The following is a 27,253-nucleotide window of genomic DNA, read 5'->3' on the forward strand; positions in this document are numbered from 1 at the left end:
CATTACTACCGTAGATATATAAACACTAGATGGCTCAAGGGGGAGTTGCCAGCGTAGGTCACTGGCGGCCATCTTGACACAGTCAACAACTACATTACAGCTGTTGTAAGGTGAGTGATCTGCACGAAAACACTCTTATGTTGCGTAAATCTTGACTGATTTACTAACGGATGGGTTTAGTATAAACGTTATTAGCATGGCTATGATACAGGAGACAACAAGAGATGTTGAGAAAAGAAGGTCATAACTATACATATAAGTATGCAGTATCATGACTACATCTTCGATGTGTCTAACAACTGCAACAATTAGGAAATTGGTTGATAACTGAGCAATCTACGGTTATTTCAATCGTGCACCATATACATGATGTTATGAATGAGCGCGCTGCCTGTGCCACGATGGGCGCCATGTGGCGACGTCAGTCTCCATTGGCCAGCAGTGCGGGTCACTCATCTAGTGTTTACTTTATATATATATATCTGTAATATTGTGTGCGTCCTTTATCCCCACAAATTCACAATAGTGCTTATATCTCCAAGTTGTAAATGCACTGCTGCTCTCGCTGATACTTGCATGTGCCATTGTGTGCATGTGTATGTGCTGGTGGTGGGCGTTGTTGTGTATTTGTGTGTGTTAGCAAGTGTGTCTGTGCATTTTCGCCATAAGGCAAGGGTTCAGTTGGATCACATAATGTAACGCAGTAACGCACCCATTTCAATCACAGTAACTATAACGGCGTTAATTAATGGGAATAGGTAACTAGTAACGCCATTAGTTACCGCAATAAGTTGTTGCATATAACTGTGTTGTGCACACTCCCGTTCCGTTGGAGGCGGTAATGCACCTGCAACCTGATTAGCCAACCACCAAAAAACACCAAAGGACACGAAGAAGAATACAGACTTCAGGGAGTGGCTTAAGTCAGGTAGGGCTTTCCCTGTGCCGGTCATTCACTTGCTGCCTCACCCCCACCAACAACACAGTCATCGAGCTATCCGCGTGTCCACGGCACGTAGGTAGTGATGGCGAGATGAAGCCTTATGAAGCTTTGAAGCTTTCCAGCCAATTGGTTCGCAAAAGGGTTCATCTCATGAGGCTTCATCATGGGCTTCATTTGAACACAAACCCCCCTGTTGGTCAAAGTGTGTAAAACAGGCAGATTGGACTTCTCAACAGTGTGCTCTATCTCATATCGAGTTCCCATTGAGTAAAGCCTTAGAATAACTCTAAACAACGAACATTAAATCATATTTTCATGTTAACAATATTGTATTTATTCCAGTTTAATGATTGTGATTGAAAAGCCTAAGGAGGCTGGTAAACATTGCAAAGAGGGATTTGTATAATTCCTTAATAATATTCATAAACGTAACCATGTTGTAGCCTGAGAAAGGCTAAACCATATCAAAGAATACATTTATTAACTACATTGTCTCATTTAGCTGTAGCTTTTATAAACAAAAAAAAGACGTATTGACGAGTCGTTGAACCAGGGACCCTGCGGTCATGAGTCAACTGCTTTCCAGCTGAGCCACAGCACACACACTAAAGCTCCCGGAAAAAACTGCAACATATGTATTCCTGTGTTTTTATTCCTACATTTATTTATGCTTGTATCTATTTATTATGACATGTTCCGACCTCTATAAGTGAGGGTCTGAGTTCTCTTAATCCATCGTGTCCCCGGGCCCGCCGGGTACAGGAGGGGTATTATGGTTCTTGAATACATCAATGGGTAATATGAGCGTCGTGGTTCAACCATACTGTATGGGTTCAACGGTTCAACCGATCTGAATGGCTTCGTGAAGCAGTCACGTGGTATCGACAGGCAGCGAGGCTTCGTTTGTCATGGATGACATCACTGGCCCAAAACGATACAAGCCTCGATACATGCTTCACAAAAAGCTTCGGGGATTACTCGACACACGCTCCGAAGCCTCGGCGCAATACGTAACATCACTACACGTAGGCTACGGCCAGATAACGTCAGTCATCGAAGTGAATAGAAACCCTTCTTTGCAGTGTAAAACGTGAGTAATATATTGCCAATTGTGTATTGCATTGTTGTGTGCAAGTGCTATGACGGTCATTGACATTGTGTGTTAGTATTGCAACACGTGGGTGTGTGCAGTGCTATTGCTACCTCAGCTAACCACGCATGCTTAGCTGGGCGACGTTTCTACAGGCCAACTTTATACAACAGCCACTGCTATTACTCATGCTGATATGGGGGCCTTTTAAACCAAAGTGATGAACAACATATGGCTTGCTTGGTGTAGTGATTGTGGACGTGGGGGAACGCCGTTCCCCCCCTCTTACTAGTGATGTGTCGGTCGTGAACGAGCCGGGTCAAAGAGCCGGCTCTTTTAATGGCGCATTTCCACTGCAGCGGGTAGCCCCGTTTAACCGTCCTCAAGCGGCCAGGCCAGTTTTTGGTGGCATTTCCATATAGCCTGGTACCGGCTAGCGGGTACTTTTTCCGGCCCCATAAAATCGTGGTTCTATCAGACCAGGCCGCGTCTATCGTTCCAACCCAGTTTAGATTTAACCACTTCCGCATTACGCAAGAACGTAGCTCTACGCGATAGCGTCATAGACTTCTTCTTCGGCAGTTATAGCGGTCGCGGTAAAGCAAGATGAGCAGGATATTGAATAGTTGTTTTTTGTCTTTCCAAAGGATTTGTTGACTGAAAGTAAATGATCAAAGCCATATCGAAGAGTCCTGAGATTGTATTACTGGTGTTTTATCATCTATAAATAGCCTGTGTGTATTCTCAAATGTCGTTTTCAGGACAAACAAAAGACGTTTTAAATATCTTATCAGCTGGTGTAAGTGCAGAATATTGAATAAATACATGTGTGAGTACATATAAGTGTGTTTATATGTTTATAAATGAATAAATGTGTGTGTATATATATATATAAAACAGTATCATTAAATAATGCTGTGTGTATAAATGAATACATCTGTGTATATTTATGAATAAATACATGTGTGAGTACATATATATAAGTGTGTGTATATGAATAAATGTATATAAATATATATATAAAATAGTATCATTAAATAATGCTGTCAGATAAATGAAGTACACAGTAATAGTCAAGGTTATATTCAATATGCTGCACTTACACCAGCTGATAAGATATTTAAAACGTCTTTTGTTTGTCCTGAAAACGACATTTGAGAATACACACAGGCTATTTATAGATATGATAAAACACCAGTAATACAATCTCAGGACTCTTCGATATGGCTTTGATTACAGGATCGTTTACTTTCAGTCAACAAATCCTTTGGAAAGAAAAAAACAACTATTCAATATCCTGCTTTACCGCGACCGCTATAACTGCCGAAGAAGAAGTCTATGACGCTATCGCGTAGAGCGACGTTCTTGCGTAATGCGGAAGTGGGCGTGGTTAAATCTAAACTGGGTTGGAATAACGATAGACGCGACCAGGCCAGGGCTGTGACGTCAACACTCGACTGCTGATTGGTCAGAGAGAGAATCGTCACAAGATCGCGGAGAGAGAGATCATCCCTCGCGTCGCATATATATCTAGAAGCAAGCTTGCAGCATTTTGTAAACGGAGGAGCTACAAAAATGGCAACGTCGAAGAAAAGCACACCGTGGTCGACCGAGGAGGTGACGACGTTCCTACATCTCATTGGGGATGATAAAATCCAGCGGGAGCTCGACGGAACAACGCGAAATGTGAAAGTGTTCCAGGATGTCTCTGCACAGATGTCCGAACGTGGATTTTCGAGGACTTTCCTGCGATGTAGGGAAAACGGCAACAGCTTTACTGGAGTCCCTGCAAGGTACGCTCACTTCTAACAAAGAAGTCTATTTTATCATTACATTAATGTTCGACAACCCCCATTGCTTTTATGGAGCCCCGAAGAGCTACATAGCTAGCTAAGGCAGATAGCCTTAGCTAGAGCTATTGTTTGCTAACACCATATGTGCCATTGTTTACGTTCAGTTTTTCTTTTCTATAGTTGTTGTTGCTATTTAGTATTGTGCTGCAGTAGTTTGTGGAATTAACAAGTCATTTTGCTGTTCTAGATGAGTACATTGGGACTCGTGAGGAGGAACATTCCCGAACAACGGGTTGATGGCAGTGTTCCGTCCACATCGTCATCGAATCCAGAACGGACCCCAGCTGAAGAATCGACACCAACCTCAACCACCAACACCGAGTGCCATCACGACACCGCAGCGTGTGGTTCTAGGTAAGAAATATAAATGGCAAAAGCGACTGGAATTGTGTTTTGTTTTTTTAAACCTTGGATCATCCATCAACAGTAATTAAAATAAGCTATACCACTGTGTGGAAATGCTCTGTTTCAAGTAAAGTCTTAGCTAATAAGCAGCTAGTACAGTTGTGTGTGACATCCTATCATATACATAAATTTATATTCATTATCAACAGGCTGGACATAATGTAATTCACTTTCACAATCATTGTAAACATCTAGGGCCAGAACTTTCTTTAGTTCACCTTACTGTTCTGTTTATACATGTATTCTTATATCCTTGTGTGACCTGTACCTGTCCTGTGTGTTTTCCTTATTGCTAATTATTATCTTATTGTCACCCAGGCAAGAGGAAACGAGGAGGAGAGAATCGGGCCCAGCAGGAACGGCACCATGACTGGGCAGCCGACTGGCCCGTCTCCTCCGTGATACTTCAAAAAAACCTTAATAGTTATTGTACATATTATATATTTGTATCTAGTTCATTTTTAAATGCAACATTTGTACTTCCTTGTTTATTTATTTTCTTTAAAATGTTCATTTTATATTTACAATTCCATGTATATTTATGCTGGCTGCAATACAGTTTTACATTTTTATTTGTATTGTTTAATGGCATGCCTTTTTGATACAACATTTGTATTTTTATACTGCCATCAATAAAGTACTTCTTTGACTTATCTTATCTCTTGTTGATAATGAATGGCACCCAACATAAAAAAATCATAAACGTACATGAATTTATAAAGCAATAACAACACCATCAGTTAGGAAAAAGCCCCTTACTTTTAAGAGATTTAAAGCAAGAAATTGAGTTTGCTAGCTTGAGGTCCTCCTCTAAAACATTATTACATGTTTATTTTGTAATGGTATTAAGAATACATGATAAATACATAATACATGTAGAAATTGCTCAATTGTAATACCCTCGTTCTACTAGACTCAAACAACACATTCCTTATATATTTCAAAGACGAGAGAACAAAATAAACCTATAACCCATTCAAGCAAGCTTTTAACATGTCTAGAAGAAAGATTGAGGTTATATTTAATATATTATTTTATGTTGTGGATACTTTAGTCTCCATCCATGTTTACAATTGTCCACACTATTTTACACTTGCATTATGAATATAGTTTTGCTGTGTTTTACACTTTAGTATTTATGTTTATAGTTAGCTTTGAGCCGGTGTTATGCCGCAGATAGAAGCCTTGCAAACATTGACGCCCTGTTCGCGGGGACGCGCAAACGTCACGTCATCGCCTGTATTGACTGTTTGTCTAGTTAGTGCGAATGCTGTTTACAGCATTCCACTATAGTACTTCAAAACTTTATTCTTCCCCTTATTATTTCAGCCAATACTTTGGCTCTCCATAACTTCAGCTTACTTTCAGCTACAGAAACCATTCAAATATTAAACTATTCAACCTTTTCAGCAATTGATAAGAAACCTTAAACTTTTTCAAAAATATTTCATACTTTTTGAAATATTCAGCTTTTTAAACTATTTTTTTAACATTGAAGTCAATGGGAGATGCCTTCAAATCCACTTTTCCTACACTTTGCGCCAAATGCATCTCCTTCCACATAATTTCAGCCAGACACTTCATTCCAACTTTCAAATGACCACAATACCTTCAGCTATTAGATGTGGATGGAGCAGCTCGTTAACTCTAGAGTGCTTTGATCTCAAAACAGAGTGCAGGACAGCTCAAAATTCTCCCCCAAAAATGTTTTATATTAAACAAAATGCCTCTTGAGGGTATGAAGTGACAAAAAGTCCAGTTAGCTCCCAATTGATTCCCTTGTTAAATTGTTCCGGATCTTTCTTCAGAGCTCCTCATCTTCCTCTCCCTCATCTTCCTCCTCCTCTTCCTCATCTGGCTCCTCCTCCTCATCTTCCTCATCCTCATCTTCCTCTCCCTCATCTTCCTCCTCATCCTCATCTTTCTCCCCCTCCTCCTCCTCCTCTCCATCCTCATCTTTCTCCCCCTCCTCCTCTCCCTCCTCATCTTACTCTCCCTCATCTTCCTCCTCCTCTTCCTTATCCTCACCTTTCTCCTCCTCCTCATCTTTCTCCTCATCTTCCTCCTCATCTCCCTCATCTTTCTCCTCCTCCTCTCCCTCATCTTTCTCCTCCTCTCTCCTCATCTTCCTCCTCCTCATCTTCCTCCTCCTCCTCCTCCTCCCTCATCTTCCTCCTCCTCCTCATCTTCCTCCTCCTCTCCCTCATCTTTCTCCTCCTCCTCATCTTCTCCTCTATTTCTCCTCCTCATCTTCTCCTCCTCATCTTCCTCCTCCTCTCTCCTTATCCTCATCTTTCTCCTCTCTCCTCACCTTTCTCCTCCTCCTCATCTTTCTCCTCCTCTTCCTCATCTTTCTCCTCCTCCTCCTCATCTTTCTCCTCATCTTCCTCCTCCTCCTCTCCTCATCTTCCTCCTCCTCTCCCTCCTCTTTCTCCTCCTCCTCATCTTCCTCCTCCTCTCCCTCATCTTTCTCCTCCTCCTCTCCCTCATTTTCTCCTCCTCCTCCTCTCCTCCTCCTTCTCCCCTCATCTCTTCTCTCTCTCTCCTCCTCCTCCTCATCTTTCTCCTCCTCCTCATCTTTCTCCTCCTCCTCCTCCTCCTCTCCCTCATCTTTCTCCTCCTCCTCCTCCTCTTCCTCATCTCCCTCATCTTCTTCCTTCTCCTCTTCTTCTTCGTCCTCCTCCTCCTCCTCCTCTCCCTCCTCTTCTTTCTCCTGCTCTTCCTCCTCCCTAGCCCTATGCTGCTGCTCCTCTGCCAGCTCTGGCTGTCCTTTTACACATCTTCCTCTTAAACAAACAAAAACATGTCTGTTGACTTTCTCTTCATGTTCTGCTGATTCACATTACACACAGCAGAGATTAATACATTACATTAGGCCAGCATGTCAACATGAGCTAATGTTAGCTTAGCATGCTAAACACACATAAGCACAAGCACAAGCACATCCCACACATCACATCAGACACTATATAAACCTAGGACACCGTCTGGAGCCAGGTTCCACTTGTATTGAGTGGGAAAGCTGTATTTCTGCCAATATTTCTAATTTAATTTGGGGTTAAGTACATAGTCAGAATAAGTGAGACATGGATTTGACTGCTGTTACACAGCTATATGCCATACATGTTTGCATACATTCACAGTCAATATTGATTCACTATGATAGCTCTCTAACAGCAGAGAAATCCATTTCTCAGGACTTGTGACTATGTACGTCACCCCACATTTCAATAAGCCTATAGAAAGACTTGTTACATAATAGTGAGCTGCCGTTTGAATCACAATAACTCATGTCTCGTGGTTTTAGGAGTTCTCTCTCTGTGCTTTCTGTGCTACGACCTATCACATCATACCCTGAGCTATTAGTGACAAGTGTGTCTTGGTTGTAATCATGGCTACAAGAGGGTGTGTGTGGGACGAGGACAGGAGCAGCGCTGTTAGCTAACTTGCACGTATGTACGTCCAACGATGTATTGCTCTATGTTATTTACATGCTGAAAGACAGACAGAGAGACAGAGATACACAGAAGGTCACTGTAGCTAATACTAGCTGTGCAATAGCCATGTATCTGTTTAGTATGGCCCACGACACCATGTCACCTACGTGTGGTCTACTGCATTTCCTCATTGACTTTTCATGTGTCAATCTCATCACATACACATAACACATCTTAGTCATCTCTACAATGTCAGTGTAAGGCTTACATCTGCACTTCCAGTCATTGCACTTTCACCCATTCACTTTTAAAGCTGCATAGCGTAAAAGGACACGCTGTCAGCAGCCAAGCTTGGGTAATGCCAATCCATTACCAAACTACTGCCAATCAGGAACTGAGAAGTTTGTGGAACGTCCTTGTCACACATTTCAGACGGTAGTCTACCATATCTGCTCTCCAACAACCACCATTTCTGAGTTGCTCGTTCACACTATATAATCTGTGTTGCTTAATGTCCCCAAGCAAATGGTCATATCATGAGGTAATATGCTGTGCACCCTCTACATCACGGCATGTTACGTGTCATGCCATATTGCTTATGAAGTAGTTACTGTCATGCTACATAACTGACATGATTGTCAATTAACACATGAGCAGTCGTTACATGACCAATGACGTCTGCCCATGATGTGTAACAGTGTTTTTCTGTACGTTTCAGATATATGTGAGGATGCCAAGGCTGAAGCGGCAAAAGATGAGTCACTTCACTCGAAAAGCAGTTCCTCCTCACAACACAGGTCAGTGCCATGAATCCATTCAATGCACATGTGCTACATTGCCTTCCTCTGTTATTATCCAGCCAACGACAGTTGGTAACAGGTGGTTTACATTGCCTATTAAAGGACAACCAAGGGCCAAGTTGCGTGCTCTTGCTGCATTGATACGACACACACTTTCATGTGTCTGCACATGGAAGGGTTCAGTGCTGGACTCCGTTCAGATGGAAGCACAGAAGCTGGACATTGAAGTGCTGGCCCCAGGATTTAAAGGACACATTGACATCTTTGACTCTCTCTGGACTTTCTCCATGGGCACTGAGACTAAAGGTCTTTGCAACGTCACCCTGTCTGATGGTAAGTGTTCTGCACTGTATGAAGCTTTGCAACTGGCTTTGCTGTCACATGCATCATGTTTGCTAGACATAGGTGGATTCTACTGTGCGATTATCAAGCACAATGAAAACTTCTCTGTTGTGCATCTTCAGCCTGGTGATTCCAGTGCAGTGCACATGTCATGTGGCAGGTCTGTGGCTGTTCTGCACACCACCTTCGATGACCTCATGCTGTATATCACTGCTTTGTCACACACTTACCAAGCTCCTGACTTCAGCGTCATCACTGTGAATGCCAAGGCGGCACTACATGGTGTGGCAAGTCATTCACACAAAGCCGATAACGTTGCACTAAGGGTGCACACTACATCTTCCGAAGTGACCTTCAGTAGCACATCTCCCAATGACAGCCGCCCATTGTCAACAGCCAAAGGTGTTGTATTGACAAAGTGCTTTGTGCCCCTTAACAAGTGGTGCCCAAACGGAAATGACGGCAAACACTTACTGCCAAGTCACACTGTGCCTGATGTACTGAGTCCCAGTCATTGTACAGCGCCCCCTGAACATGTCAGATATGTTCAAGGGCATTTCCATCAAGCCCACCCCAAATAACGTGCACATGCAGGACGTCAATGTGTTGCCATGTCTTTGGCCACTATGGCTTGTCACAAGGGGAAATCGGTCATGACTTGGAACAGACTACAACTTGATGAGGTTCTCAATGCTGGGAACAAGCTGTACTCTTTCCTGGCTAGAAGCCATTGCATATCTGATCTGTCCGGCCAAAACATCTTCTGATTGCTGATTTGCCACCCACTGTCACTTTACCACCTTACACATACACGTTGGACTGCAGCAGCCCCGTCAGTGGAGATCTGTTTAAGGACACCGGTGAGCTCTACCGTCTTGGGCTTGCATTCCCTTTAAAGGCCAGTCTTAACAAGATCTTTGCCACATACAATCAATGCTTCCTCACTGTTGCAACAACTACTTGTGCTATATTCCATCAGGACGGACAGTATGTTGTTGTTGACTCGCATGCACGTGACGTCAAAGGCAAGCCCAGTTCAACAGGAAAAAGCTTACTGCTATGCTACAGGACTGTGGACGACATATGTGTTCACATTCGTCTTTGCAGTGGCTACACACAATCCACATTCGGAGCCAACTTTGAGATAACAGGAGTTACTCTGAACAGCACAGTGATGATTTCAAGCCGCCGCACTTCTTCTGATGTCAGTGCTACGCCGCCCACCTCAGAACCTCCTGATATTGATGCTGATGCAGTACACACACAGCAACACCTACTGCGCCAGTGTACAGACATACTTGCCAAGCCTGATTGTGAAGTGAATCTGGACATACTTGCCCCAAGTCCTGTTCAGCTGGTAGGCGCCACACACAGTATGGACGACGAAGATGTTACAATCATTGGTGTAACGACAATGCCAGCATATCAGTTCTATGTGTTGTCCAAAGACGTGGCACACACTTTGAGTAATCAGTTACAGGTGCACTACACGGACAATGGGGCACCCCCCGGTGGATTGTATGCCGCCCTCGGTGCCCCGTGCTCAACTGACGACATTGTCGCTGATGGCAACTGCTTTTTCAGAGCCATATCACAAGTCGTGTGTGGGAGCCAAGATTCCCATCACATATTCAGGCATAACATTGTTCACAACAAACCCCAACTAATTCTGTGTCATCTTGCACTTGTAACCAACCCTACTGTGCATTACTTTACAGTCATTTCCACAGGTTGTTCCACTTTCTGCAAAAACGTCTGCATAATCCATCCACATTCCCACATCTACACATATCACTTCTCACACAACACCAATCACTCTGTTTAATTACATACACTAAATAAATCACACCAACATTTCACTATTTCCATTCCAGTTCACAAACTGTTTTACTTTTTCTTCTCTCCCATACCACACCTAATCACCTACATGTCTTACTACACAGGGAATGGAGAGGTCTTTCATGCTTATAGCAAACCCCACTGCCCTGCTAACAGGACATTTAACATTACATAGCATGCTGTTCCCAATTACGTCAGATCAATTTTATCCTGCAATACAGTGCAATACATATGTTACAACTACATATTTAGTCATACATCACTATTACCCAACACACAGCTTCACACATCATTGTTGTGCCATTGACAACATCACATTAACAACTGTATTGCAGGTTTGCTTTTTGATCAATACACACAGCCACAACAAGCAAACACCACTGGTATGGACTCTCATATGAGACAGGGTTCAAATCCCTGTAGTGGCTTGAACTATTGTTGGACTGTACACATTTCTTTAACACGCCAAATATATCCCGTAAAAACTCAAACAACTCTTAACTATACCTCCATTCAACAACTATAACATCAACCACAAATCAACACCCTGCTTACACAGCCAGAACCACTAACACACAAGCCTAATACCTCCTGGTCAGATCACACGCAGCTCATTTACCACGACTCCAGCACGCCTGCAGGACGCCGGGACGACCGGCGACCCTCCCCGACAGGCGCTCGGACGCGAAGGCCCGCCCACAACTGCGTGCACGTCTGTGACCGCAGTTTTAATTTAGATTATTTTAGTGGTTTGAGTAAGAGTACTTTTTAGAAATTCTAACAATGTATTTTTGAAAATGTATGAAACTAAAAAAAGTCTCCATACCTGTTAAATAACAAACTAACTTTCTACGAATACATTCAAGATGTTTTTTAAGATTGACTATATACATGTTCTGAAGCCACTGTGGCCTCAGGATGCTTCCAACACAACATTCAATAGTTTTAGCCACTAGCAACCTAGTTAATACATCAGGACCTGGGGCCTATACTACGAACCTGGTTCAACCTAACCTGGATATGTTTGAGTTAGCCGGTTGGCCTAATCCATAGTGCTGGGGGGAAACGATTATTTCGAAAACGATTAATCGGGCGATTATTTGATCGATTAGTCGACTAATCTAACGATTATTTGTCTGTTGTTCAATTCATAAAAAACGTAATGTAAAAAAAACGTAATGTAACATTTTTTTTTTTCACAATACTGTGTCTCAGGGGATCTTAATATTTAACAAACTATTAATGTGTTATATCAGATTAACGGTAATAATCTCAGCTAACTGACGATACAAACCATGTTCACCAAAACAAAACACAAGTCTCATAAGAAGCATCTAAATGACCCATGAGCGAAAAATGCTAACGGACATTGGCACAGAACTCAAGATAAAAGTACCCTTATTACTCATCGTAGCTGCACATACAAGATATCCGATTAAAGCTGAGACTCCACAGATTATGTAGGTATATAGTATCATCACTGAGTGATCCGGACTCGCGACAGGGGAAGCAAATACAGTCATCACAACACGTACCTTTACAGAGCTTCGAGGGAGATCGTCTCACCACCGTAGCTGTCAATCTGATCAAAAGACGTGTTCAATGGCATTAAAATGAGAAAAAAAGCGGCTGAATCGGTTAATCCATAGGTTTTTAACGTCTATGTATAAAAAAATGATTGAATTTATAATCTATAATAACATTTTTATGTAAAAATCGGAGAGCAAATGCTAGCTGTTAATGGTAGCCACCACAGCTAGCTGCCGCTTTAAATGTTCCAACATAGCCGTTGTGCTTGTGTGATATGCCAACTCCATTTGGCAAAGACTGCAAATGACAATATCTTTGCGTTTTGGACTAACTTTAAAATATTCCCATGCTTTTGAAGACCTAGGGCGAGATGTTTTCGTTTGAGGGCTTCGTGTGCAATCCTGTGAGGAGGTGGTAGCCGTTTCAGTCTCCATTGTGTTTGAAGTGCGATTGCGAACTGCTTGTTGCTTTGTTTACACACCCACGTGTGTGTAGCGACGCGTCAACGCGGAAATATGTCGTCGACGATATTTTGAAGTCGACGCGTCGCTCCAGCACTACTAATCCAAAACATACGCGCTCTCGCTAAACTGTACTACGACGCTGGTTATCAAGTGGATCGCTCAAGCCAGCCGTTTCCTATCTAGTTAGGTGCGCGTTCACATGAAAGGGGTGGTATTTGGAGCATTCGACCAATCACAAACATGGAGAAGCGTACTGACAGCGCAGCGTCATACTTCCTGAATGAAAAGTGAACTTTAATACTAGTCAAAAATGAAGAAGTTAAACTTTAAACATCCATGACTTAAACACTTTATCCAGGATAAAAGCCACATAGCTGCACCTGCAAGGTGAATACAGCTGGCAAAAGAAAAAGTATTTAAATGCGTTCATTAACAGGTTTATGATATCACTGCCCGTCTAAAACACGATCTGACTTCAATTACATTTGTCTCGAGTGTTTCGTCAACTTAATGTGTTGCTTAAAATAATACTTCTGCATACAGTATGTGACACTGTGCCGGCCGTCTTTCCTGCGACGGCAGTTTTTCTGTATTTCCTTTCTCCTGTAATATGACTTGATCGCTTTAAACTCCGCACACTGAGCTCTGATTGGTCAGCAGGCGGTGCTTTCACTGAGTTGAGCTCTTAGCCTGCAACCTAACCTGGTCCCGACCAGGTTAGCCGCTAAGCATAAGTTACCATGGAGATCTAGCCTGCTAAAAAGAGAACCAGCTTCGTAGGACCGGAAAGCCGGAGTTTCCCCTGAATTTAGCCGGCTAAGCGAAAATCCTGCTTCGTAGTATACCCCCCTGGTCTTATGTTTATTTTATACTTATTTCAAAACACAGCACAGAAACAGCTCTTCTGAAAATCACAAACGACCTCCTCCTCTCCTCTGACTCCGGCAACCTGAACATCCTCATCCTCCTCACCGCAGCATTCGACACCATCAACCATGCCATCCTGCTGTCCCTCCTCGAATCATCACTCCACATTACCGACACTGCACTCTCCTGGCTGAAATCCTACCTCACCGACAGACATCAGTTTATCAACACCAACAACTGCACCTCCTCCACTGCTCCTCTGTCTCAAGGCGTCCCCCAGGGTTCGGTGCCTGGCCCCCTCCTCTTCATCCTCTACATGCTCCCCCTTGGCAAAATAATTTGTCGCCACAACCTTCAATTTCACTGCTACGCCGATGACATCCAACTTTATATCAACAAAAACCATCACCCCCACAACACACTCCACTCGCACCAACTGTCTCTCAGAAATAAAAGCATGGATGCAAACAAACTATCTCCAACTGAACAGTGCCAAATCAGACATCATCATCATTGGCCCCCCATCCCGTACCAAAGACATCCAGAATTTCAACTTCACCATTGACAGCCACAGCTATCTCCCCCCCTCACATCCGCAACCTCGGAGTCATCTTCGACAGTCAGCTCAAATTCAACCACCACATCACATCACCAGGACCGCCTTTTTCCACCTCAAAAACATTGCCCGTCTCCGCCCATCACTTTCCTCCTCTGCTGCTGAAACCCTGATTCATGCATTCATCACATCACGACTCGACTACTGCAATAGCATCCTCTACGGCAATGCTTCTCAAACTTTTTTCAGTAGTGTACCCCTTTGAAACATTTTCTCAGCCAAGTACCCCCTGACCAACCCGAACATTTTTGATCGAAGAAGCCTATACAAATAATTCCAATAAAGTGATGTTCCCTCAGTGTGTGATTTATTAACTCCTTCATGCATGCATTACAACAAACTAAGGATATTTTCATTTTATGCATGAAAAAAAAACAACATAACGACATTTATTTTTTAAACTGATTTTTCCAAGGAGTTTTTCAACTGAAGTAATATGTGACCTGCTCTATCGAAATCAGTCACATTGACCCGAAGACACATTTTGAGTTGTATACACTGTTGGAAAGAGGATATTCCTAGCTTTCTAATGATATCAGGATTGTTTTTGTACTCCAAATATTAAGCGAAATATGTCACATTATATAATGACTGTCACCGAGTCATCATTTTGAGAAAAGGGCCTTCAAAGTTTTCTCTTCTCTGGAATCCATCGATCTGATTGATTATTAGCGGAGCAAAATATCAAAATACTACGGAGGGAAGATATTTTCGTTTGGATTACTGGTCTGGAGGAAGCTCGCGAGTGTGTGTGTGTGTGTGTGTATACGTGTGTGTTTGTGTAATTTTGCGTTTGTGTGTATTGTGTTTGTTTCCCGGGGAAAACCTTCACGAGAAACACCGGCTGTTGTTATACCTGCTGTGATGTTAAATTACTCCGTTCTCCGCTTGTAATTATGCCGTTACAAGCTTCAAAGTTGTATTTATCATCTGAATTTGCCGAAAAAAGTTTAATATTCTGAAAGCCAAGACTTTGTTTAATTGAAATCAGATGAAAACAAACTGTAACGGACCCTGCCGTGTTATTTATGATTACTCTACGCTTACATTCATAATGTCAGCCGGAGGCAGCGCTGCGGAAGAGCAGATTGCCTGTCATCGTCCCTTTACAAGCTTAAAGAATGTATTTATCGTGTGAGTTTGGAAATAAAAGTTTCATATTCTGAAATCATATGATTTTAAAATCAAACAAAACTCACAAACCCCGAGATTTTACGCAAATCCACGTTTATTTTGAAATGAGCCGTTGCGACTTCCGACTGATTTCGATAGAGCGGGTCACATATATGTTTAACAAACCAATGAACAAAATGATATATTATGCAAAACTATAAAATACAATACACACATTTGACATGTTTATATGAGGACCCCCTTGGTGGTTCTAGGAATATTTTATATAAAATTGTGTTTTCTATTTAACTTGTTGTACTAAGATTATTTTTGTAATCATGCATGTTTTTTTTTAATTAACTTTTTTGTTTTTGTTATCTCACGTATCCCCTGCAGTACCTCAACGTACCCCTAGGGGTCTGCGTCCCACCATTTGAGAATCACTGCCCTACGGCATACCATCCAACCTCTTCAATAAACTCCAATATATCCAGAACTCTGCTGCCCGCCTCCTCACCCACACCCGCTCCCGAGACCACATCACTCCCGTCCTCCAGAACCTCCACTGGCTCCCCGTCCGTCAAATAATCAACTTCAAAGTCCTCCTCATTACTCACAAAGCCTTCAACAATTAGGCCCCCCCCCCCTACCTCACAGACCTGCTGCACCACCACACCCCTTCCCGCTGCCTCCACTCATCAGAAGCCAACCTCCTATCCATCCCCACCCACATCAATCACCGGACCTGGGAGGACAGAGCCTTCTCCGTCGCTGCCCCCTCCCTCTGGAACTCACTCCCACAACCCATCAGAGACTGCACTGACCTCACCACCTTCAAAAAACTCACCTCTTCAATCTGGCTTTTAATGTGTGATTGTTTTTGTATTATTTGACTTTAACTTTAACAATATATTTATTTGTTGTTCCTTTCTTTTCTTTTCACTATATCTGTAAAGCATCTTTGAGCAGCTGTAAAAGCGCTAACAAAATAAATCGATTATTATTATGTGGTCTAGATGCGAAAAAAGCACTGAAATCTCCCTTTTTTAAATGTTCACAAATAGAATAAAGGTTTCACAAATCTATAACTGTGTTATAAAGAATGTTTAGCCTCTCTGGGATTATCCAGTCCAGATTTGATGAGTCTCGGTATAGTGGTTTTAGATCAGGACCTGGTCTAATGTGGTCTAGATGTAAAAAAAGCAGCAAAATCTTCTTTTTTTGTATTTTCACGAATAGAATTAAGGTTTCACAAATCTAAAACGGTGTTATAAAGAATGTTTGGACTCTCTGGGATAATCCAGTCCAAATAAATCGGCTATGCAGCGATTTAAGAGGTACAAACACGGAGGATTGTACACTCAGCGCTGTAAATTAAATGTGTCGTTGTTGTTGGGTGAAAAGCAAACAGCTGTTTGCTGCGGAGCGCAGCGGGAGCGCAGCGGGAGCGCAGCGGGAGCGCGCTCCTTCACTACAGACTATCGCGCCACCTAACCATTCGCCAAATGTTTGTAATACCAGCGGTAACCGGCCAAGCGCCGGGCAAAAAACAATCTCCAAATAAAAGAAAGTCACCGGAGGAGTTAAAGGAGAGTGACAGGGAGTATGAGAAGAAGAGGGAGAGAAAGTTTCAGCCAGCTTGATCGATGGAGTTGGCTGCAGTGACGCGTCCTAAAACCCTTTTATAATCTATAGATTAGATTTATGATTCGAAAATTATAAAAGTAGGGTGGAGATTGGAGTGCAGATTATCCGGCTGAACAAAACGTGCATTTATCAAACAGGTTTGTTTTCCACAGACCTTATTTCCAGCTATTTTCCAAAACCCTTGTCGAGGGAACCAGCAGCTTACTTCCTGGTTTTAGGACGCGTCACTGGCTGCACCTCTCAATATGATGCCAGTATAAACAAGGTCTTCTGTCGGCTCTGTACATCAATGCCGACCTATGCTGACAAGTAAGTGAAGAGTAGACAATATAAAGGTATTGGCAAAATGTCCCAGCAGTTTAGGATAATGAAGGTTCTAATCAAATCTATTACATAGCCATTACATGTCTAACTCCTAATGACAGGAAGGCAGAAAGTGCATTATACAAATAATAATAATAGCAGACATTTTTTAACAATGACCACAATATCATTATTTTAATAAACCAAATATGAACAATTGAGGAAAATGAGGAAGAACTGATTATTAAAATGTTGTAGTACAAGTAGTAATGTAGTTAGTGCATACATTACTATTGCAACAAATGTGTTAATTTTCTTCATTATTAGTCGATTTTTTTTGTTTTGACTAATGCTCCGGCCTGGTAGACATTATTTACCCTTAATATCTACAGCTAGTAAATTGTCTACCCCCCCCACCCGGTCGACAATTTAATTGCGGTACCGCGGTGGGCCGGCGGTACCGAAGTGGGCCGGTCGAGAGTCCCGGGCTGATTTGTAGTCCCAGTCCGCCCCTGATTGTTACTGTGTATGTTATTATATTAACTAGCTATGTATTGCTATTTATTAAATTAAAATACTGTTATGAACACTATACAATGTCTGTATTTTGGTAGATACCAGAATACATGACACAATTAATCTTTGTAATGTATGTATGTTCTCTGGTTTAAATAATCATAAACAATATATGCTGGTCACCTGGAATCCTGGTAAGCTTCCAGCATGGTATATTTAATACTATTATTAAACATAAACTTGTGATAGATGGATGCTGGTGACCAGCCATGCTGGTCTATGCTGTTTTTTTAGCTGGCCAGGATGGTTGGTTTTGCTGGTTTAGCTGGTTTTGCTCGCACCAGCTAAACCAGCCATCATGGCCAGCTAAAGTGTCCAAAACCCATCTACTAGCTGGTCAGGCTGGTCAACTTAGCTGGTCTAAACGGGTTTTTTCAGCAGGGTAATGGCACAGTAATAGAACAAACAGTAGTTTACGAAGTTTAGTTTCTGACCTGCTCTGTGTAAACGGACTTCCGGCTTCAGAACAGCGTCCAGAAGTTTCCGATGCCGCTCATTCTCCTCTTTAGAACGACAGAGTTGTTCTTCATATTCAGCCACGGTTCTCTCAAACAGCCCGAATATCTCTAAAGCCGCCGCAGTGAGACGCTCACTCACCACCTCCCTCAACATGTCTACTTTAGACATACTTTCAATGATACACTGCTTACAATAGCGTTGTAACTCCGTTCCTCCTCCTCCTTCTTCTCCTTCTTCTTCTTATTCTTCTTCTTCTTCTTCTCTCGTTTTTGGTGGATTGCAAACAACTTAAAAGGTGCATACCGCCACCTACTGTACATGAGTATGAATCATCATATCAATCCAACTATTTAACCTATGATCTAATACAAATAAATAAATCAACAAAACCATGAAATACTTTTTTTTTAAATACAAAAAAAATACAAATCTATGTTCTTTCCTGACCTAAGAATGTAAACAGTGCCTTTCTGGTAGCTCTTACTCGCTCTCCTTTTGTTCCCAAAACACCAACCACACTCCATTCCCTCTCTGCCTCTAAAACTTTAGCCTTTAGTTTTTCTCTTTCCGCTTTATAGATGTCACAGTATAACAAAATATGTTCTACATCTTCTTTTACTCGACAGTTCCCACACTTGTCACTGTCACTTTTCCCCATGATATACAGCATACCATTCAAAGCTGTGTGATGTATTCTGAGTCTAGAGAGGTTTCTCAATACTCTAATTTCCCCTCCTCGACTGCTCGACTCCTCGACTCCTCGCCTCCTCGACTCCTCGACTCCTCGACTCCTCGGTCCTCCAGTTGTGACCCGGAAATGGATTTCAGCGCGCCATGTTGAAGGGCATCTCATTTCTCTAAATGCACATCGAGGACCGAGCATCGAGCATCGAGGAGGCTCTCTGAAGGAGCTCTAACCGAGGAGACACTGATGGGTCCTCCACGGCTCCTCCGCGGGCGCATTTCCGGGAACAGTGGAGGCGTTACGCACGGCCGGACTTATCTCAGCCAATGACAGCTCTGCATGCATCCCCTGGATATTATTTTAGAAACTGCTTTCATCGCGACGCGATGTTTACAGTGAGAACAGCTGTGAGGTCCGTGCAGAAAGCAGAGCAGTGTGTAAAATATATATCACTCAGTATAACAGGCCTACATTACTCTCTGTATTTGTATGCTGTAGTTTAGTAGATACAGTTGCAAGAAAAAGTACGTGAACCCTTTGGAATTACCTGGATTTCTGCATAAATTGGTCATAAAATGTGTTCTGATCTTCATCTAAGTCACAACAATAGACACACACAGTCTGCTTAAACTAATACCACACAAACAATTATATGTTTTCATGTTTTTATTGAACACACCATGTAAACATTCACAGTGCAGGGTGGAAAAAGTGAACCCCGAGGCTAAAGACTTCTTCAAGAACTAATTGGAGTCAGGAGTCAGCCAACCTGGAGTCCAACCAATGAGACGAGATTGGAGGTGTTGGTTAAAGCTGCCCTGCCCTATAAAAAATACACACCAGTTTTGAATTTGCTATTCTTAAAGGCCCAGACACACCAAGCAGTCACCAGAGGACTAGCCGACGCTGAAGTTGGCTGTTGCCTGGCCGTGTTCTCCTGCGTTTTGGCCATGTGTCGCACGGGAACACACCGCACCGACTTCAGTGCGTGAGTGGCAATAACTCTCCTTACCAGCAGGCGGCGGTAGTGTGTATTCGTCATTCAAAAAAGGCAACAACCGGAAGACAGAGAAGAAGAAGAGTATCTTTTCTCCGTAATATCATACAGAGCTGGCCTCTCCTGGATCAAGGTGATGAGCAGGTCTTCGTTTGCATCATTCCAGATCGCCATGATGAGATGAAAATGAATAGCAGTCTGTGTGTGCCTTCTTAAATCGTTTGTTTACGTCCCTCACTTCCGCTTCGTTTCTCATGCACTGATTTGCTAGCTGAATAGCCAATCAGAGTGATTATTTGGTCCGACTGCCAGACCCGATGCATGGCCGATTCAACATGTTGAATCGGCCATGCATCGGGTCTGGCAGTCCAAATAAGGCGTGTCACGGTCGACGGTGCGGGACACACCAACCTGACTACGCCGCCGCGAATGCCCGACAGCCTCTGACGGCCTCTGACTCCCAAAATCGGGTTGGTGTGTCAGGGCCTTAAGAAGCGTTGCCAGATGTGAGCCATGCCTCGCTCAGAAGAGCTCTCAGAAGACCTAAGAATTGTTGACTTGCATAAAGCTGGAAAGGGTTCCAGAAGTATCTCTGAAAGCCTTGATGTTCATCAGTCCACGGTGAGACAAGTTGTCTATACATGGAGAAAGGTCAGCACTGTTGCTACTCTCCCTAGGAGTGGCCGTCCTGTAAAGATGACTGCAAGAGCACAGCGCAGAATGCTCAATGAGGTGAAGAAGAATCCTAGAGTGTCAGCTAGAGACTTAAAGAAATCTCTGGCACATGCTAACATCTCTGTTGACGAATCTACGATACGTAAAACACTGAACAAGAATGGAGTTCATGGGAGGACACCACGGAGGAAGCCACTGCTGTCCAGAGAAAACATTGCTGCACGTTTGAAGTTTGCAAAAGAGCCCCTGGATGTTCCACAGCACGACTGGCAACATATTCTGTGGACAGATGAAACCAAAGTTGAGTTGTTTGGAAGGAACACACAACGCTATGTGTGGAGAATCCAAAGGGTTCACATACTTTTTCTTGCAACTGTATCTACAAACAAAGAGTCGATATTTTTCTAAGACGATTTTGTGCGTCACATAATAAAATACACAACGGCTGTAGCCTGATTATGCTTTAGGAGCTAGGTGTGTGTGTTGTACAGTGTGTAGGTGTGTGTGTGTGGTACAGTGTGTAGGTGTGTGTTGTACAGTGCGTAGATGTGGAGGACAGACGGGTCTCAGTTGGTTTGGTGTCCAAAGCTTACTTTTAATACTTTAAATTTAAATTCCCCATGTCAGCAACCAGAGAGAGGGGGGGGGGGATGTATCCAGTCTCTGGTTGTGTTACGTTATTATGAGAGTGCTCTCATACAGTTTGATTCTGAAATTGTATATATTTATAATATAAACATATGTGTGTGTGCGTGTCCGCATCTGTAGCCTGTTATTGTCTCATTATAACACACTGTGAATGAATTAAAAGTAAATATATAAGTGGTCATGAACCAGTGATGTACCTGAACGCGTTCAATGAACGATCGTTCATGAACACGTTCATATTTTGGGCGAACGTGAACTGAACGTACTGTATTTCCGCTAGATGAACGTAATTGAGAACGCGTTCATTCTCAGCGCTGTATAACGGCGTTCAAAAGTGCGTTCATTCTCAGCACTGTATTATAACGGCGTTCAAAAGTGTGCCAGATTTCATATGCCTTTCAGCCGAAAACCCAGTTAAAACACACCGTAAACAGGCTTCAAAATAATGCGGAAAACCACCCAATCTGGCAACAGCAAGCTGCCTGTGATGCGTACGCGCCTGTCACCCCTGGCTGTCGCACTAAAATATAAATATACTAAATATATCAGACTCCTCACAACAAACAATGTGGAACCGCGGAACCGGCGAGCATTGAATGAATGAATGAATTAGTATGGACGAAGCCGAGAGCAGCTGCAGCAGCACTCGCTCAGAGTGAGACTCTACGGCAGGGGTGGGGAACCTCCGGCCTCCGGCCGTATACGGCCCGCGAGACAATTTGGTACGGTCCTCGAGGTAATTTATAAACACACGCAAAAAATAAAAAAATTAAAGAAATCTAGACCGCAAAAAGATTAAACAAGCGAGTGCCTGTTTTTCCTGGCCAAGGTCAGGGTCCTTGAACACAACACGAGCCTAACGTGTCATCACGTGGTATATGTCTCGACTGACAGGGTTGCAGTTCTGATGGAGAGCACCAGAACGCCACTCCAACACTTCAGAAATTGCAGTACCGATAAGTCCATACACATGCCGCAGTTTCTGCGTGTCTGTGTCTTTAGTTGAAAGCCCAGTGGCGATCTGCTCATCTGTCATACAGTCAATAACTGTGTTGTTATCATTAGCATCTGGTTAGCTAGCTATGCTAACGAATATAAGAAGCTTTGTCTACAACCCGTGAGGTAAAGGCACATCTTTATATGATCATTATAGTTATAAAAAAAATAAGAGAATAAAGTAAACAAGGTATAAAATACTATATGACAGTTATTAATAAAGAAGAATACAGTTTGAAAGGGTAGTGATTTGTCAAATATCCATAAATTAAAAGAAAATCTGCTTACAGTTGTGTTTGAGTGTTGAGAGATGTGTCCATAGATCTCCTAATGTTGCTCTCAAAGTGCAACAAATCTTCCCAGGGGAGCATGCCCCCCGGACCCCCCTAGAGGAGGTTAGGTCCCCCCCACTTAAATCATGTTCACATGGATAGGAAACTAAATACATTTGCACACATCTTGTGTCCATAAATTATCTTTCTGTTTTGGTGGTCACGCCACACCCTGCACGTGCATGCATACGCGAGTCATGGTGAGATATCTGGATTAAGAGGTTGCTTTTTCTTTGCACAGCATGAAATGAATGAGCTGTGATTTTAGTTTTTTTAAGCAGAGGTCAATAACTTGTACGGCCCTCTGAGGATATTGTAAACATTGAAATGGCCCATTAACATCGTACAGGAGACAAATAATAGCTCGCAGCAACGTATTGAAAAAAGAACTATGAACTATAAATTAGTTCATTTTTGAAACCATGAACTTTAGTTCAACATTTTGAATTATGAACTATGAACTGAACTAGTTCATTTTAAAATGTGTGAACTGTGAACTGAACTAGTTCATGTAGAAAGTGAACTTTCCCAACACTGTCATGAACACATCTGTCCATCAGACAGAGGGCTGCTGTACCTCCTGTCATCATTGATGGACATCTCTTTAAAATGACCGCTCAGAGGAGAGGAGTTCTCATTTCTCTAACCGCCTGCTGCTTCCCCTCCGAGTTCCCCTCCTCAGTCCTCCGCTCGCATCTCCTGCGGGCGGGACTAAGTATCGAGGATAGGAGTTGAGGAGGGGAAATTAGAGTATTGAGAAACCTCTTCAATCTCGAATACGCTTGCTTGGTAGCAGATGTCTTCCGAGTCACTTGCTTCAGAAGCGAGGCAAGGATACTTCCTGGCATTCGGAAAACGATGAGTGGAATAGGCGAGCAAGTGTGCAGGTGTGCGTCATATGAGAGGCCCCGCCTTACATTTTCCGCCACAGATTTGGGGAAATTGGTCCGTGCGCAAAGCATTGTGGTGATTTTAAGACCGCGGAGTCAACACATGTGCAGCCTCGAAATTTCTCCAAACGAAGTACGCCGGGCTCGGTAGAATTCCAAGTATGCTGGACATTGGAACAGTACTTCGGCGGCACTCAGGGGCTTTAAATCCTTGCTTCCCTCACTTGCGTCGTTTCCCTGCGTTTAGTCCCTCCCACCTGGGAAGCATGGAGAGACGCAAGGAAACCACGAGAAGCAGGGAAATGAGTTTTAAGAGCAATGGGACGTCCTTTCCTCCGGAGCTACGTGAAGTGATGTCCCTTTGTGATGACACCGCACAGCTGATGTCTGACAGCAGCTCTGTCCTCGTTGTTTTCACAGACATCCCCGCCTCTGTCAGTACACATTTACTGACAGATACATTTGTATCATCTGTTGTAGACCCAAATAAATAAAATAAAATAAGAACTCATTCTCAAAAAAGATATAAACGCCAATCTTAAAATGTATAAACGAAAAAAGCGATCATCAAATATGAATAAAACGATTTTTGTCCACTTTGTTGTTCAGATATATCACATATGTGTAACTAAATGATACATTAATTGAAACAAAACACAGTATAAACTGAGGAGTGACTCTCGTGAGTTTCATGTATTTTCTTCACTCCGCTGGGAAACTGCTCTCATGTCAAGAAGCATCAAATCAGTGCATGCGCTGAATCGTCCAATCAGTGAGCGATACACAGTAAGGGGGCGGAGCGAGTGCCTGAGGATTTCACCGGAGGATGGTCTGGTGGTTCCTCGGTTATCGCTCCTCCATTATCGCTCCTCGATCCTCGATCCTTCCTGCAGAAATAAGCGCCATGGGACGCTACTCAAGATGGCGCAGACAAATCAACTTCCGGTGATACAGAGGACCGATGAGCGAGGAAATGAAAATAACCGACCTGAGACGCAGCGAATTACGTAGTATGCTTGAAATAGTGGCTCTGGAGCAGCTTTATTCGAGATTGAGAAACACCCGAGGAGGGGAAATTGGTGAAATTAGAAAAGGCCAAGGACATCGCGACACAACACTACCGTGGATATTTATAACACTTGTGACAATATGTACACACAGCTGACCTGAAAAACTTGAGAAACGAGAATGCAATTCCTGAAGAAATTGCTAGTGGGAATGCTTTATGCTGAAAAGCTGATGCTGAATTGCTATACTGAAATGTAATGTGTAAGAAGAAAGTGAAGAATTTAGGTTGAAATGATACATGAACACTGGTACAGTATGGAGTCTGATTTGGGTCAATATGATGAGAGAAGAAAAGAAGGTAAAAAGGCTTGGAAAAGCAGCAGAATATTTGAACTGCAAACTTTTGAACTAACTTGATGGCGAATGAACTGTCGCTATGCCAACGGCATTTTATGACATCCCATAATACGCTTAGATGTGTTGATAGCTGCATCGTTACCAAACCTGTGAAGTTTTGAGCAGTTTGGAGCATTTTCGCTGAAGTTATGAGAAAACCGTGTTTCATGGTGAGCATTGTGTTGCCATGGCAATGACATTTGAAGAAATCTCAAAACTGTCCCGTAGTAGATGTCTTCACGGCTGGACTGTTAGCACACATGTGAAGTTTGAGCACTTTTTGAACATTTTCATAGGAGTTATACATTACATCAGAGTCCTGCACGGGTCTGATTTTCAAGACCCGCTCCCGCCCCGCACCCGCGACGCGCAATACCGAACCCGCCCGCTACCCGCACATATTGCCAATTAGTTCCGCAACCCGACCCGACCCGTCGGCACAAGATCCGCGACCCGACCCGAACCCGCATAGCCTATATATGAGCAGTGAAAACGTGCAATTATTAACATACGCAGTTGCATATTTGTCTCGAAAAGTGTGAGATGTTGGTTATTTTCTCCATCTAGGATGACACCAAAAGCCTCCCAGACGTTGGATTTCGCTCTTGAGGAAGTGTTATTGAAAATGCTGTATTCTCCGCTAGAGAGCTTCACCTCAGCCATTTCGAATGTGGAGCGCACAGTAGTGATGTGTCGGTCGCGAACGAGCCGGCTCAAAGAGCCCCAACATGACTCCCAATATTAATTTAAATGCTTTTATGGATTTAGAAAATGATTTTATTGATTTAAAAAATAGTTTTATGTATTGATTTAAATTGACATGCATCCGCTAAGAAAAGTAGTCCGTTGTTACTGTTTGAACTAACGTAGCAATGGCAGGAACTGCTTCTATAGTGTTTTTGATTACAGATTTGAAAACATCGTTGCTTCTTTAAAAGTAGCACAATTCGTTTTGTCAAACCTTGGAAAGTATCTAGATATCCCTGCCCTAATGCCAAAGGAACTGCACACTGAATATATGTCGCCGTTTGATGTCTATGTCTGGACCGCTGCGTAAAAAGGAGGGTTTCTGCCCCATTACTTCTCTTCTTACTTCTATAAGAATAAAACACGGAGGACGGAGATCTCATTTTGTCCCCCTCTTCTCCCCGCTGCAGCCTAGCAGCTGATCTCAGAGCACGCTGCCCTCTCCTGCAGGGGGGCGTGGTCAGCTGCAGCTCACAGAATCAGCCCCCTGCAAAAACAGCGCTGGAAAGAGCAAATAGAGCGAAATGAGGCATGGCTAAAATGCAGGATGTTTTTGTATTTTGAAAAAACTATATTTATATACTTTATATAGGTCGATACAGTAGCCCCCTTTTTTAAATAGTTTTTATAGGTGTTGCTATCTGTTTTGTGTAGCGTGGTTCTACAAGCAAGTCAATGCATTCATTGGGTGGTATCAGAGAGTTACACGGGTCTGTAAATGCAATGAAAACAATTGGCCACAGCAAATCATTTATATTAAACATGTACTTTTTACTTTTGAATACTTTAGTACAAAGGATGTCTTGAATAATTTAAGTAATATATGTGTACACATATAAATCATTAGTCAAAACAGGGCTACATTTGATTTAATTAAAAGGTATAATATCTGGTAAACTGAAGAGCCGTTTGGGAGCCGAAAGAGCCGGCTCTTCTTGGTGAGCCGAGCCAAATGATCCGGCACAGCAGCAGATTGATGCGCGCTGCAGAGGTTATGATTATGCGCGGTCCCGCGGGGGAGAGGTCTGAGGATTTTAAATATTAAACTAATTTATTATTATTTTAATATATTTATTATGCAATACCCGCGACCCGACCCGCATCATCTTTGTTTTACCCAGAACCGAACCCGGAAAAAAGCGTTTGAAAAAATACCACCCGCGAATCACCTTTTTTGCGGGTCACCCGTGGGGTACCCGCGGGTACCCGACCCGATGCAGGACTCTGCATTACATTAGGAGGTTACATTACTCTCTATCTTATCTTGATCACCTTCTCAATCTTCTATCGCCCTCTCTCTCTTCTCTTGATCGCCCTCTCTCTTCTCTTGTTCGCCCTCTCTCTCTTCTCTTGCTCGCCCTCTCTCTCTTCTCTTGCTCGCCCTCTCTCTCTTCTCTTGATCACCCTCTCTCTCTCCTCTTGATCGCCCTCTCTCTTCTCTTGATCGCCCTCTCACTCTTCTATCGCCCTCTCTCTCTTCTCTTGATCACCCTCTTTCTCTTCTCTTGATCACCCTCTCTCTCTCCTCTTGATCGCCCTCTCACAGGAGAACACTTCACTGTAGGGTTTCTGCCATGTCTCCACTTTAGTTTGAC

General features: G+C 42.9%; 1 protein-coding gene across 1 annotated transcript in view; it reads right to left on the minus strand.

The window, feature by feature from the left end:
* The window catches only part of LOC117447568 (gastrula zinc finger protein XlCGF57.1-like), a 42,680-nt gene extending 24,161 nt beyond the window's left edge, over window positions 1-18,519 (minus strand). Inside the window, exon 1 of the mRNA XM_034084315.2 lies at window positions 18,260-18,519. Coding sequence (XP_033940206.1) covers window positions 18,260-18,452 — 193 coding nt within the window. The 5' untranslated portion in view covers window positions 18,453-18,519. The remainder of the gene's footprint in view (window positions 1-18,259) is intronic.
* Between the last annotated feature and the right edge of the window lie 8,734 nt (window positions 18,520-27,253).

The sequence above is a fragment of the Pseudochaenichthys georgianus genome, chromosome 6 (genome assembly GCF_902827115.2).
Source record: "Pseudochaenichthys georgianus chromosome 6, fPseGeo1.2, whole genome shotgun sequence".
Taxonomy (NCBI): domain Eukaryota; kingdom Metazoa; phylum Chordata; class Actinopteri; order Perciformes; family Channichthyidae; genus Pseudochaenichthys; species Pseudochaenichthys georgianus.